The sequence below is a fragment of the Delphinus delphis genome, chromosome 9, assembly GCF_949987515.2.
Source record: "Delphinus delphis chromosome 9, mDelDel1.2, whole genome shotgun sequence".
Taxonomy (NCBI): Eukaryota; Metazoa; Chordata; class Mammalia; order Artiodactyla; family Delphinidae; genus Delphinus; species Delphinus delphis.
The window spans coordinates 38617702-38636668 of record NC_082691.1 but is presented as its reverse complement, the minus strand read 5'-3'; the positions used below and the strand labels follow the sequence as shown (position 1 = coordinate 38636668).

The 18967-nt window shown below is 38.6% G+C and overlaps 1 protein-coding gene across 5 annotated transcripts in view; it reads right to left on the bottom strand.

The window, feature by feature from the left end:
• CRPPA (CDP-L-ribitol pyrophosphorylase A) overlaps positions 1 to 18967 on the bottom strand; it is a 362199-nt gene that overhangs the window by 311719 nt on the left and 31513 nt on the right. For all 5 annotated transcript variants that reach the window (XM_060020425.1, XM_060020424.1, XM_060020426.1 and 2 more), the window contains exon 3: positions 16582 to 16731. In XM_060020425.1, coding sequence (XP_059876408.1) covers positions 16582 to 16731 — 150 coding nt within the window. The remainder of the gene's footprint in view (positions 1 to 16581; positions 16732 to 18967) is intronic.

Genomic DNA, 18967 nt, shown 5'->3' with positions numbered 1-18967 from the left:
TCTGCTGCCAGTGTCCTTGTCCTCACAGTGAGGCACAGCAAACCGCCACCTCTGCAGGAGACCCTCCAACACTAACAGGACTTTCCCATTTCGTGAGCTGCTGGTGCGAGCTGCCTATTTGGCCCCTGTTGGGTTGATCCTGATCCAACTAGTGGCCTAGAGACTAAACAAGGCAACAGATTCTTTTTTTTAGTCCAAAAGAGGAATAAAAAGAAAGAGGAACACTTTCAGGCCTGGTAAAAGCAAAACCTGGGTTTTGTTTCCTAGTGCATGAGGAGGGGGGATTAAAAGCGCTGCTTAAAGGAGCTCCAGAGACGGGCGTGAGACGCTAAGGCTGCTGCTGCCGCCACCAAAAAGCCTGTGTGCGAGCACAGGTCACTACTGCCACCTCCCTTCCGGGGAGCCTGTGCAGCCCGCCACTGCCAGGCTCCCGGGATCCAGGGATAACTTCCCCGGGAGAACGCACGGCGCACCTCAGGCTGATGCAACGTCCCGCCGGCCTCTGCCGCCGCAGGCTCGCCCTGCACTCCATGCCCCTCCCTCCCCCCGGCCTGAGTGAGCCAGAGCCCCCGAATCAGCGTCTCCTTTAACCCCAACCTGTCTGAGCGAAGAACAAACGCCCTCCGGTGACCTACACGCAGAGGCGGGGCCAAATCCAAAGCTGAACCCCGGGAGCTGTGCGAACGAAGAAGAGAAAAGGAAATCTCTCCCAGCAGCATCAGGAGCAGCGGATTAAATCTCCAGAATCAACTTGATGTACCCTGCATCTGTGGAATACCTGAACAGACAACGAATCATCCCAAATTGAGGAGGTGGACTTTGAGAGCAAGATTTATTATTTTTTCCCCTTTTCCTCTTTTTGTGAGTGTGTATGTGTATGCTTCTGTGTGAGATTTTGTCTGTATAGCTTTGCTTTCACCATTTGTCCTAGAATTCTATCCATCCGTTTTTTTGTTTTTACTTCTTAAAAAAATTTCTTTCTTAATAATTTTTTTATTTTAATAACTTTATTTTATCTTACTTTATTTTATTTTATTTTATCCTCTTTCTTTCTTTCTACTTTTTCTCCCTTTTATTCTGAGCCGTGTGGATGAAAGGCTCTTGGTGCTGCAGCCAGGAGTCAGTGCTGTGCCTCTGAGGTGGGAGAGCCAACTTCAGGACACGGGTCCACAAGAGACCTCCCAGCTCCACATAATATCAAACAGCGAAAATCTCCCAGAGATCTCCATCTCAACGCCAGCATCCAGGTTCACTCAACGACCAGCAAGCTACAGTGCTGGACACCCTATGCCAAACAACTAGCAAGACAGGAACATAACCCTACCCATTAGCAGAGAGGCTGCGTAAAATCATAACACCATAGACACCCCAAAACACACCACCAGACGTGGACCTATCCACCAAAAAGACAAGATCCAGCCTCATCCACCAGAACACAGGCACTAGTCCCCTCCTCCAGGAAGCCTACACAACCCACTGAACCAACATTAGCCACTGGGTACAGACACCAAACACAATGGGAACTACGAACCTGCAGCCTGCAAAAAGGAGACCCCAAACACAGTAAGTTAAGCAAAATGAGAAAACAAAAAAAACACATAGCAGATGAAGGAGCAAGATAAAAACCCACCAGACCTAACAAATGAAGAGGAAATAGGCAGTCTACCTGAAAAACAATTCAGAATAATGATAATAAAGATGATCCAAAATCTTGGAAATAGAACAGACAAAATACAAGAAACATTTAACAAGGACCTAGAAGAACTAAAGATGAAACAAGTAACGATGAAGAACACAATAAAGGAAATTAAAACTACTCTAGAAGGGATCAACAGCAGAATATCTGAGGCAGAAGAACGGATAAGTGACCTGGAAGATAAAATACTGGAAATAACTACTGCAGAGAAGAATAAAGAATGAAAAGAACTGAGGACAGTCTCAGATACCTCTGGGACAACATTAAACACACCAACATTGGAATTATAGGGGTCCCAAAAGAAGAGAAAAAGAAAGGGACTGAGAAAATATTTGAAGAGATTATAGTTGAAAACTTCCCTAATATGGGAAAGGAAATAGTTAATCAAGTCCAGGAAGCACAGAGTGTCCCATACAGGATAAATCAAAGGAGAAACATGCCAAGACACATATTAATCAAACTGTCAAAAATTAAATGCAAAGAAAACATAGTAAAAGCAGCAAGGGAAAAACAACAAATACCACACAAGGGAATCCTCGTAAGGTTAACAGCTGATCTTTCAGCAGAAACTCTGCAAGCCAGAAGGGAGTGGCAGGACATATTTAAAGTGATGAAGGAGAAAAACCTGCAACCAAGATTACTCTACCCAGCAGGGATCTCATTCAGATTTGATAGAGAAATTAAAACCTCTACAGAAAAGCAAAAGCTGAGAGAGTTCAGCACCACCAAACCAGCTTTACAACAAATGCTAAAGGATCTTCTCTAGGCAAGAAACACAAGAGAAGGAAAAGACCTATAATAACAAACCCAAAACAATTAAGAAAATGGGAATAGGAACATACATATCGATAATTACCTTAAATGTAAATGGATTAAATGCTCCCACCAAAAGACAGACTGGCTGAATGGATACAAAAACAAAACCCATATATATGCTGTCTACAAGAGACCCACTTCAGACCTAGAGACACATACAGACTGAAAGTAAGGGGATGGAAAAAGATATTCCATGCAAATGGAAACCAAAAGAAAGCTGGAGTAGCAATTCTCATATCAGACAAAATAGACTTAAAAATAAAGACTATTAGAAGAGACAAAGAAGGACACTACATAATGATCAAGGGATCGATCCAAGAAGAAGATATAACAATTGTACATATTTATGCACCCAACATAGGAGCACCTCAATACATAAGGCAAGGCAAATGCTAACAGCCATAAAGAGGAAATTGAAAATAACACAATAATAGTAGGGGACTTTTAACATCCCACTTTCATCAATGGACAATTCAACCAAAATGAAAATAAATAAGGAAACACAAGCTTTAAATTTTACATTAAATAAGATGGACTTAATTGATATTTGTAGGACATTCCATCCAAAAACAACAGAATACACATTTTTCTCAAGTGCTCATGGAACATTCTCCAGGATAGCTCATATCTTGGGTCACAAATCAAGCCTTGGTAAATCTAAGAAAATTGAAATTGTATCAAGTATCTGACCACAATGCTATGAGACTAGATATCAATTACAGGAAACGATCTGTAAAACATACAAACACATGGAGGCTAAACAATACACTACTTAATAACCAAGTGATCACTGAAGAAATAAAAGAGGAAATCAAAAAATACCTAGAAACAGGGCTTCCCTGGTGGCGCAGTGGTTGAGAGTCCCCCTGCCGATGCAGGGGACACGGGTTCGTGCCCCGGTCTGGGAGGATCCCGCATGCCACGGAGCGGCTGGGCCCATGAGCCATGGCCACTGGGCCTGTGCGTCCAGAGCCTGTGCTCCACAGCGGGAAAGGCCACAGCAGTCAGAGGCCCGCATACCACGAAAAAAATAAATACCTAGGAACAAATGACAATGGAGACACGACGACCCAAAACCTATGCGATGCAGCAAAAGCAGTTCTAAGAGGGAAGTTTATAGCAATACAATCCTACCTTAAGAAACAGGAAAGATCTCAAATAAACAACCTAATCTTGCACCTAGAGCAATTGGAGAAAGAAGAACAAAGAAACCCCAAAGTTAGCAGAAGGAAAGAAATCATAAAAATCAGATCAGAAATAAATGAAAAAGAAATGAAGGAAACGATAGCAAAGATCAATAAAACTAAAATCTGGTTCTTTGAGAAGATAAACAACATTGATAAACCATTAGCCAGACTCATCAAGAAAACAAGGGAGAAGACTCAAATCAATAGAATTAGAAATGAAAAAGGAGAAGTAACAACTAACACTGCAGAAATACAAAAGATCATGAGAGCTTACTACAAGCAACTCTTTGTCAATAAAATGGACAACCTGGAAGAAATGGACAAAGTCTCAGAAATGTACAACCTGCTAAGACTGAATCAGGAAGAAACAGAAAATATGAACAGACCAATCACAAGCACTGAAATTGAAACTGTGATTTAAAATCTTCAAACAAACAAAAGCCCAGGACCAGATGGCTTCACAGGCAAATTCTATCAAACATTTAGAGAAGAGCTAACGCTTATCCTTCTCAAGCTCTTCCAAAATATAGCTGAAGGAGGAACACTCCCAAACTCATTCTATGAGGCCACCATCACCCTGATACCAAAACCAGACAAGGATGTCACAAAGAAAGAAAACTACAGGCCAATATCACTGATGAACATAGATGCAAAAATCCTCAACAAAATACTAGCGAACAGAATCCAACAGCACATTAAAAGGATCATACACTATGATCAGGTGGGGTTGATTCCAGGAATGCAAGGATTCTTCAATATACGCAAATCAATCAACGTGATACACCATATTAACAAACTGAAGGAGAAAAACCATATGGTCATCTCAATAGATGCAAAGAAACCTTTTGACAAAATTCAACACCCATTTATGATAAAAACCCTCCAGAAAGTAGGCATAGAGGGAACCTACCTCAACATAATAAAGGCCATATATGACAAACCCACAGCCAGCATCGTCCTCAATGGTGAAAAACTGAAACCATTCCACTAAGATCAGGAACAACACAAGGTTGCCCACTCTCACCACTCTCATTCAACATAGTTTTGGAAGTTTTAGCCACAGCAATCAGAGAAGAAAAGGAAATAAAAGGAATCCAAATCAGAGAAGAAGAAGTAGAGCTGTCGCTGTTTGCAGATGACATGATACTATACATAGAGAATCCTAAACATGCCACCAGAAAACTACTAGAGCTAAATCAATGAATTTGGTAAAGTAGCAGGATACAAAATTAATGCACAGGAATCTCTGGCATTCCTATACACTAATGATGAAAAATCTGAAAGTGAAATCAAGAAAACGCTCCCATTTACCAATGCAACAAAAAGAATAAAATATCTAGGAATAAACCTACCTAAGGAGGCAAAAGACCTGTATGCAGAAAATTATAAGACACTGATGAAAGAAATGAAAGATGATACAAATAGATGGAAAGATATACGATGCTCTTGGATTGGAAGAATCAACATTGTGAAAATGACTCTACTACCCAAAGCAATCTACAGATTCAATGCAATCCCTATCAAACTACCACTGGCATTTTTCACAGAACTAGAACAAAAAATTTCACAATTTGTATGGAAACACAAAAGACCCGAATAGCCAAAGCAATCTTGAGAAAGAAAAACACCGCTGGAGGAATCAGGCTCCCTGACTTCAGACTATACTACAAAGCTACAGTCGTCAAGAAAGTATGGTACTGGCACAAAAACAGAAATATAGATCAATGGAACAGGAGAGAAAGCCCAGAGATAAACCCACACACATATGGTCATCTTATCTTTGATAAAGGAGGCAGGAATGTACAGTGGAGAAAGGACAGCCTCTTCAGTAAGTGGTGCTGGGAAAACTGGACAGCTACATGTAAAAGTATGAGATTAGATCACTCCCTAACACCATACACAAAAATAAGCTCAAAATGGATTAAAGACCTAAATGTAAGGCCAGAAACGATCAAACACTTAAAGGAAAACATAGGCAGAACGCTCTATGACATAAATCACAGCAAGATCCTTTTTGACCCACCTCCTAGAGAAATGGAAATAAAAAAAAAAAACAAATGGGACCTAATGAAACTTCAAAGCTTTTGCACAGCAAAGGAAACCATAAACAAGACCAAAAGACAACCCTCAGAATGGGTGAAAATATTTTCAATGAAGCAACTGACAAAGGATTAATCTCCAAAATTTACAAGCAGCTCATGCAGGTCAATAACAGAAAAACAAACAACCCAATCCAAAAATGGGGAGAAGACCTAAATAGACATTTCTCCAAAGAAGATATACAGACTGCCAACAAATACATGAAAGAATGCTCAACGTCATTAATCATTAGAGAAATGCAAATCAAAACTACAATGAGATATCATCTCACACCAGTCAGAATGGCCATCATCAAAAAATCTAGAAACAATAAATGCTGGAGAGGGTGTGGAGAAAAGGGAACACTCTTGCACTGCTGGTGGGAATGTGAATTGGTACAGCCACTATGGAGAACAGTATGGAGGTTCCTTAAAAAACTACAAATAGAACTACCATATGACCTGGCAATCCCACTATTGGACACATACCCTGAGAAAACCGTAATTCAAAAAGAGTCATGTACCAAAATGTTCATTGCAGCTCTATTTACAATAGCCCGGAGATGGAAACAACCTAAGTGTCCATCATCGGATGAATGGATAAAGAAGATGTGGCAATATATACAATGGAATATTATTCAGCAATAAAAAGAAACGAAATTGAGCTATTTGTAATGAGGTGGATGGACCTAGAGTCTGTCATACAGAGTGAAGTAAGTCAGAAAGAGAAAGACAAATACCGTATGCTAACACATATATATGGAATTTAAGGAAAAAAAAATGTCATGAAAACCCTAGGGGTAAGACAGGAATAAAGACACAAGACCTACTAGAGAATGGACTTGAGGATATGGGGAGGGGGAAGGGTAAGCTGTGACAAAGTGAGACAGTGGCATGGACATATATACATTACCAAAGGTAAAGTAGATAGCTAGTGGGAAGCAGCCGCATATCACAGGGAAATCAGCTGGGTGCTTTGTGACCACCTAGAGGGGTGGTATAGGGAGGGTGGGAGGGAGGGAGACGCAAGAGGGAAGAGATATGGGAACATATGTATATGTATAACTGATTCACTTTGTTAAAAAGCAGAAACTAACACACCACTGTAAAGCAATTATACTCCAATTAAGATGTTAAAAAAAAAAACTTCACCTGAGTAAGACATGTATTTAGATACATATGAAAGTTGACTAAGAAAAGCATTAAATGTAACAGAAGAGGTTCTTCAGGAAGCAGAAGAGTAAGATCTTGGAAAACGGAGAGAAAAAATAAAATTTTTAAAAAAGAGGTGGCTAGCACAGATAAACTGCAGTAACCAACGATAAACCAAGAAAGAACATCAAGTCAGTTGTAAACACGTAAGATCCAAAACAAAACAGGAAGGGAACTGACAAGTTTGCACTGTAATGTATCTGTATATACACGTTAAAAACTTTGATGGTAAGACGCTTTAGGGTATAAGGCAACAGATTTCAAAAGTTTAAATAAAGGGGAAAAAATCACCAGGAATTAAGGTGACCAATAAATGATAGTGAAGTAGATGTTTTACTTTTTTAAACTTCTTTTATACCTAGTAGGTTGTACCTATTAATCCCCTACCCTATCTTGCCCTTCTTACCTTCCCCCTCCCCACTGGTAACCACTAGTTTGTTCTATATCTCTGAGTCTCTTCGTTTGCTGTTTTCATTAGCTTCTTAGATTTCACAAATAAGTGATACCATATGTTGTCTGACTTATTTCACTAAATATAATACCTCCAAGTCAATCCATGTTGCTGCAAATGGTAAAATTTCATTCTTTTTATGGTTGAATACTATCCCATTGTGTATATATACCACATCTTCATCCATTCACTTTTTGGACACTTCAATTGCTTCTATATCATAACTATTTTAAGTAATGGTACTATGAACATGGGAGTGCATATCGCTCTTCAAATTAATGTTTTTGTTTTCTTCAGATATATACCCAGGAGTTGAACCTCTAGATCCTTTGTATATTGAGGAACCTCCATGCTCTTTTCCATAATAGTTGTACCAATTTACATTGCCACCATCAGTGTATAAAGGTTCTCCCTTTCTTCTCATCCTCACCAACACTTGTTATTTGTGGGATTTTTGATGATAGCCATTCTCACTAGTGTGAGGTGATATCTTACTGTAGCTTTCATTCACATTTCTCCAATGTAATGATGTTGAACATCTTTTGACGCGCCCATTGGCCACCTGTATGTCTTCTTTGGAAAAATTTGTATTCAGGTCTTCTGCCCATTTTTGCAGGTTATTTTGGACATTATATGAACTGTTCATATATTTTAGATATTTACCCTTTACCAGTGATATCATCTGCAATTATTTCCTCCCATTCAGTAGACTGTCTTTTCATTCTGTCGATGCTTTCTTTTGCTGTACAAAACCTTTTAAGTTTAATTAGGTCCATTTGTTGTTTTGTTGTCTGCCTATTTTTAATGAAACATGAAAGGAACGGTATATACCCAAAGTAGACATAATCGGATAAAAGATGTGGTAAGGAAACTAAGTCATGAAGTCTGTAGACTGGAGTTTTGAGCAATGGACAGTAACTGTATGCCATGCTTAGGAGCTGGTACTTTATCCTATGAACCACAGAGGACAACCTAAAGTCCTAAAGCTGTGGACGAACACTGACAGATTTGCATGTTAAAAGGATCATTTGCAGGGATCAGTGGTGTGGAACATTAAAGATGGACAAGGATGGCAGGAGGAACATCATCAAGAGAGATCCTCCCCCCACCCCCCACCCAAGTCCACATGAAGGATGAGGGCTGTATCAAAAGATAATCAAGTGATTAGTTTTTAAACTGTACCATCAAAGCTTATCAATGTAAGGGAAGATTCAGAAAAAAAGCAAGTTTGTGAAGCAATAATTTATAAGGTTTTCTCCATATACATGAAGTAAATAAGAGACAAAGTACTGTTCTAGGCTATGGTTAAGAAACTTCTGAAGGTAAAAATATTCTCAAAGGAGATCCCAGCCACTGTCACAGAATCGTTTTTTCCTATAGCACTTTCGAATTTCTCCAAAATAGAACCAGAACTCATCTGGTTACCTGAATATATATAAGTAGGGTAACTGGAAGAAAAATAAAGGTAGAAGAGAGAAGGATACCATCTTGAGAAATATGACCAATAGAGAAAAGCATGACTTTGGGACGTGTTTAATAAATTCAAACATACTATCAAGTTGTGAATTTATTTTCTCAAAGTATAAATCTATAGATCATGGTTTTATTTATGAGATGTGCAACTTGCTACCATAGTTTGTGCCTGACATCTGAGGGGCAAAAATAGTGTTTTGCAGATACTTCCACTAATTCAACAAGTCGCTCATTTCCAACTCAAAGCTTTACCATAAGAGCCCTCATTTGGTTTTCACTCATTTTCTTCACAGTTTCTTCCATCTTTCACTTACTCATCCCACTACATATCTTTTCATTTCTATCCCTTTCTCAATTCTTCATTTATAAAAATGATTACTGCCCTCCTCTCTTTCCTACTTCTCCTTTTCAAAACCCCATGTGATGTGAGGTTTCTTCTGAAACTCTATCCTGAGGCTCTTCCTCATCACCTCCAAATTCAATCCAGGCCTAACTAAACAGAGAGGGAGGCAGAAGGAATGGGCAAGTACACTCTGTAAAAACAGCAATAAAACCTCCGAGAACTGTAATGCTTGTGGATATAAAGGAAAGACTCTTCATAAAGTTCAATGCTTTTGACTGGTTTCTTGTTAACTTGGCATTTAAACCCCAACGTGTTAGCACTCAGTACAAGATACAAGTCCTATTTTATTCTAATGCATGTGGGGTGTGAGCAGGGTACGTAGGACAAAAGGAAATTCCTATTATATTCCTTTAATTTTATAATTGTATTCTTGGATCTAGAGACTTCAGTGACAGGAATCTTTAAGAATCCAAGGGCTGTTTTAGGCATGTTTTTGAAAGGTGTTTTTCCCCTTTCAGGTTAAACAGCCAGTTTCATTAAAATACTCTTAATGGAGATTGAGAAAATTTAACTCCTACGTATTAATCTCTGCAGTGAAGTCTAGTATATCAAACCAAAAGGTACATCATTAACACTGAAGAGAACAATTCTGTCACTGGCTGAGTCCTGCTCTGTCTTCCAGGCATGTGCATTTTCATGAAAATTTAACAAGTTATCTTCTGAAATTCTCATTGAGAACTTAAAAACTTGTTAGAAATGAGGCCAGGTCTCAATAAAGTTTAGAATACCATCTGTGCCCATCATACCAATTTTCCTCAAGAAATTGATTCATGTAATTTAAAAAGCTTTTGTACAAAATTTTTCTAAAACAGTACAGAACATGATTATGTATTTGAATACTCAATAAGAATCCTCTGGACCAATCTGGTGTTTTCCTCATGTTTCTATAGACTGAGTAATTTCACTACTGAATTTGTTACTCTTTAATTTAGCCATCTTTTCCTTTAGCAGCTGCTTAATGTGTCATTAAAAATTCAAGGAATGAAAGTTTTTCAAATCGTTTTTAAGCAACAAAAGCAAGTACGTGCAAAAGTCCAAAACCAATCAAAACCAAATACTGAAGTATTTATATATTTTACATGTGTATCACATCTGCAGATTTTTAATGACTTCAATTACTATCAACCCAGTCACATGTCAGTATTCACATATCCAACTAGTTTTTCTGTTTTGTATGTGTACTCATACACACACATGTGTACATGTAAGCATAAATACATATTATATATAGTTAACATAACGAGTTATATTAATATCATGAGCATTTTCATGCTCCATAAAGATTCCCCCAAAACAACTTTGACTCTTTTTTTTTTTTTTTTAACATCTTTATCGGAGTATAACTGCTCTACAATGGTGCGCCAGCCTCCGCCCTACAACAAAGTGAATCAGCTACACATACACATATGTCCCCATATCTCTTCCCTCACTCCCTCCCACCCTCCTTATCCCACCCCTCCAGGCGGTCACAAACCACCCAGCTGATCTCCCTGTGCTATGCGGCTGCTTCCCACTAGCCATCTATTTTACCTTTGGTAGTGTATATATGTCCATGCCACTCTCTCACTTTGTCACAGCTTACCCTTCCCCCTCCCCATATCCTCAAGTCCATGCGCTAGTAGGTCTGTGTCTTTATTCCCGTCTTACCCCTAGGTTCTTCATGACCTTTTTTTTTATTTCTTAGATTCCATATATATATATTAGCATACGGTATTTGTTTTTCTCTTTCTGACTTACTTCACTCTGTATGACAGACTCTAGGTCCATCCACCTCACTACAAATAACTCAATTTCGTTTCTTTTAATGGCTGAGTAACATTCCATTGTATATATGTGCCACATCTTCTTTATCCATTCATTAAGTGGCTCTTTAAATTCATTCAAAACTAATCTCTAGAAATAGAGGCCGAATAGAATTTCTCACATTTACAAAAATGCTGCAAATCACTAGCTTTATACACAAATGTTTGCCTATACTTCTAATTTCTCAGATGAATTTCTTGAAGGTTTTAGAAAAAAATTGCAGTATGTACATAACATATATATTACCCCATGCAAAGCTTTTTACATAATAACTGACCTAAGTGTTAACACATAAACATGTATCTACATATACCCACGTATGGATAAAATTCTTACATTTGAAAATGTTAAGAACATCATGTAAGCCATGAACTCTTCCAGGTGCAACAAATAAGATAAAATTCCTGCTCTAATGGAGCGGTCATGCAGGAAAGAGAAAAATCTACCAAAAACACATTAGTGATATCTAATGAAACTAAAAGCAGAATTAAGCAATACATGACAGAGAACATTTTTATATATAAGTTATCAGTGGAAAGCTTCTCTGAGAAGGTGACATTTGCATAGGGACCTAAATGCAGAGTGGAAACAGTGTTAATATCTTGAAAAAGTGGCCCAAAAGAAGCAGTACATTGGATATTTTTCATATTTATATGCATACACTTCGATGCTCATCCATTGAACAAATACGCACTCGGTACTAATAAAATATCAGGCAAGTTGCTAAGACAGGTACCGTGCCTACTTTCACAGGGCTCATGGTCTAGCAGGGGAGCTGGACATTTCGTAAGTGATTTCCCAAGTAATCATTCCATTCTAATTTTGATGCTGGGCAGAAAAAACAGGACACTAGGAAAATGTGTAGTGGGTTAGACTAACCTAGTGGGGGTGGGGGTGGACAGTAAAGGCTTCCCTAAATGATAATTTACTTACTATCTAAAGGATATACAGCAAGATAGGAAGTAAAGTTCCAGAAAGGACCAAACTTATATTTGAGAAAATAAAGTAAGCATAACTAGAGCACACAGAACAAGAGGATGAATGACATGAGACAAGAAATGGTGGGGGAAACAATCCAGCAGATTCATAGACAGAACTGCAGCTTGACATCTATAACTGCCCAGCACCCAATTTGATGAGGAGAAGTCATCCATAACCTCAAACTCGGGAAAAACAACAACAAAAAGAAAACAAGAAAAACCCACCTTTTTGGCCAGGCCATATGGCTTTGGATCAGATTAAGATGTGTTTCTTCTATGTATAATACAATCTCATATGACCTTACTTACAACTGCCCGATTTCTGCTCAACTCAGTAAATGATCAACACTATCATGTATTTTCTACGTGAGTACCACAAAGCAAAGTTACACCCTTGATAAAATATAAAAAGTTCACATGTCAAGTCCACATTTCAAGGCCACATTAGTGATTGACCCATTTGATGGTTTTGCAGTTTTTTTGATCAAATATTTCAGTTTCCCATAAATGTCCAGAAAATAGCCCTGGAAAATAGATAGATTTTTTTCTTTGGGATGATTTTGTGTATTTTTAACTTAAGTGTAAGAATTTAACAATACAAGTCAGTATTTACTATGGACTAGAGGTATCCTTTTCTATCCTAAAGCCTAGATACCTCCCCCCTCCCTGTGTCTCAGCTGATGATCTGCACCCCGCATCACTAATAAAAATCGGACAACAAACTCCAACAAATCTTCCCACTGCATCTACTAATCTACATCTGTACCCAAATATGGCCTTTCCTCCTATCCCTGTGGATGAACTGTCCATCCCCTCTCAATACAGTGTCAGTCTTTTCCTTTCTACTAAATCACTCCATCATTTTATCAATATGTTGTCATGCCATCCACCTTAATAAAAAATTTCTCAGCTTAGAACCCCCTTCGGCCACCCCATTTTTCTGCTCCATATGCATGGATGTTCCTATAAAAAGCGGCACTCCTATTCTCTAGTCAATCAATTGCAACCAGGTTTCCATAACTAACACCACCACCACCCCGACACTGGCGATCTCACACTGCTAAGGCTTATTATGGTCAGTTCTCGATCCTTTTTTTAAACCACTATGCAGCATTTAACAACTGCTCAATCACTCCTGAGCCCCTTTCTTCACTAGGCTTCTGGGACATTACCCTCTTACTCTTTGGCCACTCCTCTTCTGAATAATGCCCCTTCCCAAGATATCCATGTCCTAATGCCCAGAATCTGAATAAGTCGTTTAGATGGCAAAGGGACTTTGAAGATAAGATTAGAGATTTTGAGATGGGGAGATTAACTGGGACTATCTAGATGGGCCTGATGTCATCACTAGGATTAGATGTGACATTGAAATCAAGAGCTTGTAATGGTATGAGGGATAGGCCAGAAGCCAAGGAATGCAGGTGGCCTCTAGAAACTGGAACAGTCAAGGAGATAGTCTCCCCTGTAGTCTCAAGAAACACAGCCCTACCACCTTGATTTTAGATTTCTGATCTCTAGAATTTTAAAGTATTTTTTTTAATTCTGTAAGTCTGTGGTAATTTGTTTCAACAGTAATAGGAAACTAATACATCTTCACAAACTCAATCTTTGCCCCAGGGTTCAGCCTTTGTAGCTCTTACTTTCTCTGTACCTGTTTTTCTAGTTAGGTCAGTTAACTCCAAGGCATTAAATGCCTTGCATGATGGCAATTCTCAAGTGCCTATCATTATCTGGATCTTTCCACAGAATTCTAGTTCCATATAGTCAAAAAGGTTAAGGGATACAGTTGAGTATGTCTAAAGGAAATCTCAAACTTAGTCTTTCGGAACCAAACTTTTGATCTGATCACACAAAACCATCTCTTCCTCTCGCATTCTCCATCCCAATAAAGGGCAACTGCAATTGGGAGATTGGAATTGACATACATACACTATTGATACTATGTATAAAATAGATAACTAATAAGTACCTACTGTATAGCATAGGGAACTCTACTTAATGCTCTGTGATGGCCTAAATGGGAAGAAAATCCAAAAAAGAGGGGATATATGTATACTTATAGCTGATTCATTTTGCTGTACAGTAGAAACACAACATTTTAAAGCAACTATACTCCAAAAAAAATAAATAAAAAAGAAAAAAAGGGGCAACTACATTCTAGTTATTCAGAGCAAATTCTTGGACCCATGATTCTTCCCATTCTGATATCCCATACGAGACCAATTGGCTTATCCTCATTTTATTTTTAAATATATTCAGAACAAACACTTCACACCAAATACTCTACTATCCAAATTGCCCTAATTGTCATCATCTTTGCCTTGATCATCACTATAGCTTACTTCTTTCCCTTCTGTAAGGTACCATCCCCACAACTGACAGGTGACCCCACAGAAGTGAGGTTTCACATAGCACCATCCAAAGTCTTCCCTTCTCATTCAGGGTAAAATCTAAAGCCCATAACATTGCCTTTAAGGCTCAACAAGATACTGGACCCAGGTACACCTCCTACTTCCCCCCATGATGTCATTCTCTTCCAGCCTTGCTCCACCTTCTTAGATTCTGCGTCCTGTGCATAAAATAATGTTCTGTCAGTTACCTGCATGACTCATCGCCTCAATTACTTCCCGATGTTGGTTTAAACTTTACATTTTCACAGAGTACTTCTGACCACTCTATAGAAAACAACTTCCCACCCTTGGAACTCTGTCACATCTTACTCTTCTCTATTCATTAAAAGCAAACATATATATATACACAAATCATATAGATGAGAGACATCTTTTACACAAATTTCCTTATGAACGCCTTTATGATCAAAAATAATTCTCATAAGAACTTGTATCAAAACCTCTAAAATGGCTTGAGAATTCCTCATCTGAGCCACAGAACAGTTATTTTTGTGTGACTACGTTCTCATTCTCCCAAGAACACAACAGAAGAGAATTTATCACATACAACGGATACCTTAGGGTGTTGGTTCCCAAAATTCAGTGTCAGTCAGGATCACGTGGCCAGCTTGCTTGTTAAGACACAAATGGATGGGTCTTATTCCCCGAGTTTCTAAGTAACTAAGTCTGAGGTGGAGGCGCAGAATTTGCATTTTAACAAGTTCCAAAACATGCTTATGCTGCTGGTCTGGGAACCATAATTTGACAACTATTGCCTCAGAGTATTAGGGCTTAGTTCTCTACTAAAAACCGTTGAAACATGCTACTCTAGTGTGAGGATCATAAGGTTATATTAAATTTTCTAAGACAGAGCTAACATATTTATTCTTCTTAATGTAAATGCTTATATAAAGATGAACAAATTCTTTCATTAAGCTTAAAAAATATTAGAAAGATTTAGCAAGATTTAGGCTTTATAGGATTATCGATAGGGTAATATTTGATTAATGATCAAATACAGGTAAATTTCTGTATAACGAGTTTTAAGAAAACAAAACAAACCACTGACGACTATTCATACCATGAAAACTGATTACGATTTACATTCTCGATATTTAAAACAGTAACTGATAGTCAAGATTGATTCATTGTGATTAACTTTCTATCCAAAATGCGGTATTCTTTTATTATAAAATGTCAATATTTATGTTACCATTATCTCATATTCTTTAAAGTCCATCTTTCTCTATTTACTGATTGTCTAACATCAGCCAAGCACTGCCTTAGTTGTTGTAAGTGATCTTATTTCATTGGGAAGTTTCTGACAAGCACTTTACCTGATATTTAATAACTGTTTAATAAATAAACACAGAAATGAATAGCAGTAAAATTTACAGGTACAAAAATGTTTCCAAAACATGAAAACAAAGACAATCCAGTATAATCTAAACATGAATGATTTGATATTTTGAAATCACTTACCTGTAAAATTTTAACAAAATATCTATACAGCTGTGCAAAATGTTTACTACATTAGGCCTGAGATTGCAGGCCTGAGCAGTAGACCTGCTCACCAGGTGGGCCCTCAGCCAGTGTCTGGGAACTTGGCTCTTGGAGTGTTTCCAGTGAACAGTTAACTGGTAAGAGTGGCTCACTGTGCCTTGATGTTCACATAAACAATATGGTTTACAATATGCTTTATGTTGAACACCGGCTTTTCTCCTGGGAGTCTGAAGTTTGTGTGCAAGGCAGAGGGTATCTATGTGACCAACACAATACCATAGACATCAAATCTCTAATGGGCTTCCCTGAAAAGAAACATCACACCCAAACTGCTGCCTTCTCACTGCTGGACGGAAGGTGTACTTTGTGCGACACTGAAGGAAAGAGATCATGAGGAAGATTACACATGGATTCCTCCAGACTCTGCCTGGGTCTTTTTCTCTTATCATCCAACTTCACTCTAATCAATTTTAGCCTTGAGTCCAACTATGTACTCAGTTCCTTGAGTTCTTCTAGCTAATCTCCAAATATGGGGGTGGTTCTTAGAGACCCTCAACACAGCAGACTGTCAAAAAGCAAAGATTCTTACCTGCTGATATGCTTCATAGATCACATCAAATAGGAAGGCCTGTGGCATTTCACTTGCCCTGTGTCTCGCACGTTCCAGTGAGTGGTCTAAGCAGCCATCTACAGATGGACTGATGACAGTAGATACGAGAGGTCGGATTGCTCCTGCAGCCTAAAGCATAAACAGAGAGACAAATGACACAGTTATTTCAGTCAGAAAATATCTGAAAGTCAAATTCTGAACTCGGTATCTTTGTTTTGAAACAGATCTTACACCTTCAACAAGCTACCTCAAGAACATACTTAAGTCTTAATTTCGTTCATAAATCAAATCATTTCCAGTCAAAAACCAATCTCATACCACTACAGTTCCATATATTAGAGACAGAAATAATTTTTCATTATGGATCCAAAATCCTCTTCATCACAGGCCACTGAAGTCAAATACGAACAAAGGATGCTAAGATACAATTGAGTATTCCCTGAAGATGGGACGGAGACTACTGTCAAAGAACTGAAACGGATTATACGTGAATATTTACTTGTTAGTGTGCCTTCAAGTATTTAATGTACACATTACATCATTAAGGAACAAGACATATTCCCTAAGATCCCCAAAATGAGCTCAGCCACCAGCCAAGTGACAATGAATATATGTCTTGCTCTAACTCCTGCAAAAAAACAGCTCCATTCAAATATAGCATCGATGCAACGCTCCCTGAGGCTAATATCCATTGATTTCAATTGCTCCTATGAAAGCTCTGTCTCATTAATAGATGCATCTAATCTTTAAAAAGACACCTTATCTGACAGCTTTTCCCTTTACCTTTAATAAGTTTCACTGTAATATAGTCTTGAAGGTCATTACCAGACAGCTACCTTGGTGAAGTAGCCTTAAACTTCCTAGGGTAGGCCTTAACCCAGCTGTCTTATATTGACTATAATATGTCCTATCTTTCATGTAATTGCAGCATATAACATTAATACCTAAGAACAAATTTGGTCTCAAGGAGACCAACATCTGAGAAGAACAGTCCATAAACTAGTTTACAAAAGCCAAGGGACTGGCTGAAAATCAAAGCTAATGTGAGAGCCAAGCAGGCTGTACAAATTGTGTGGCCATTTCCAGTGACTCAAGCAGAGATTTGGAGCCTAGGCATAATAGCAAAAGTGAAGAGACAGCCAGGGGTGATAGGGAAGGAGTAAAGTCCAAGTAGGTGAAAGGTAGATAAAGAGCAAGCCCTTATGGTAGTTCTAGTTTTAGTTGTTTAAGGAACCCCCATACTGTTCTCCATAGTGGCTATACCAGTTTACATTCCCACCAACAGTGCAGGAGGGTTCCCTTTTCTCCGCACCCACTCCAGCATTATTGTTTGTAGGTTTGTTTCTTTTTTTTGGGGGGGGGGGTACGCGGGCCTCTCACTGTTGCGGCCTCTCCCGTTGCGGAGCAGAGGCTCCAGACGCGCAGGCTCAGCGTCCATGGCTCACAGGCAAAGCCACTCCACGGCATGTGGGATCTTCCCGGACCGGGGCACGAACCCGTGTCCCCTGCATTGGCAGGCAGATTCTTAACGACTGCACCACCAGGGAAGCCCTGTTTGTAGATTTTTTGATGATGGCCATTCTGACCAGTGTGAGGTGATACCTCATTATAGTTTTTATTTGCATTTCTCTAATGATTAGTAATGTTGAGCATTTTTCATGTGCCTTTTGGCCACCTGTATGTCTTTTTTGGAGAAATGTCTATTTGATTTTTTGATATTGAGCTGCATGAGTTGTATAGTTTGGAGATTAATCCTTTGTCAGTTGCTTCATTTGCAAATATTTTATCCCATTTTGAGGGTTGTCTTTTCGTCTTATTTATGGTTTCCTTTGCTGTGCAAAAGCTTTTAAATTTCATTAGGTCCCATTTGTTTATTTTTGTTTTTATTTCCATTTCTCTAGGGGGTGGGTCAAAGAGGATCTTGCTGTGATTTAGGTCATAGAGTGATCTGCCTATGTTTTCCTCAAAAAGTTTTACAGTTGCTGGCCTTACATTTAGGTCTTTAATCCATTTTGAGGTTATTTTTGTGTATGGTGTTAAAGAGTGTTCAAATTTCATTCTTTTACATGTAGCTGTCCAGTTTTCCCAGCACCACTTATTGAAGAGGCTGTCTTTTCTCCATTGTATCTCCTTGCCTCCTTTGTCATTGATTAGGGGATCCAGCAATCCCACTCCTGGGCATATATCCAGAGAAAACCATAATTCAAAAAGATACATGCACCCCAATGTTCATTGTAGCACTATTTACAATAGCCAGAACATGGAAGCAACCTAAATGTCCATCAACAGAGGAATGGATAAATAAGATGTGGCACATATATACAATGGAATATTACTCAGCCATAACAAAGAATGAAATAATGCC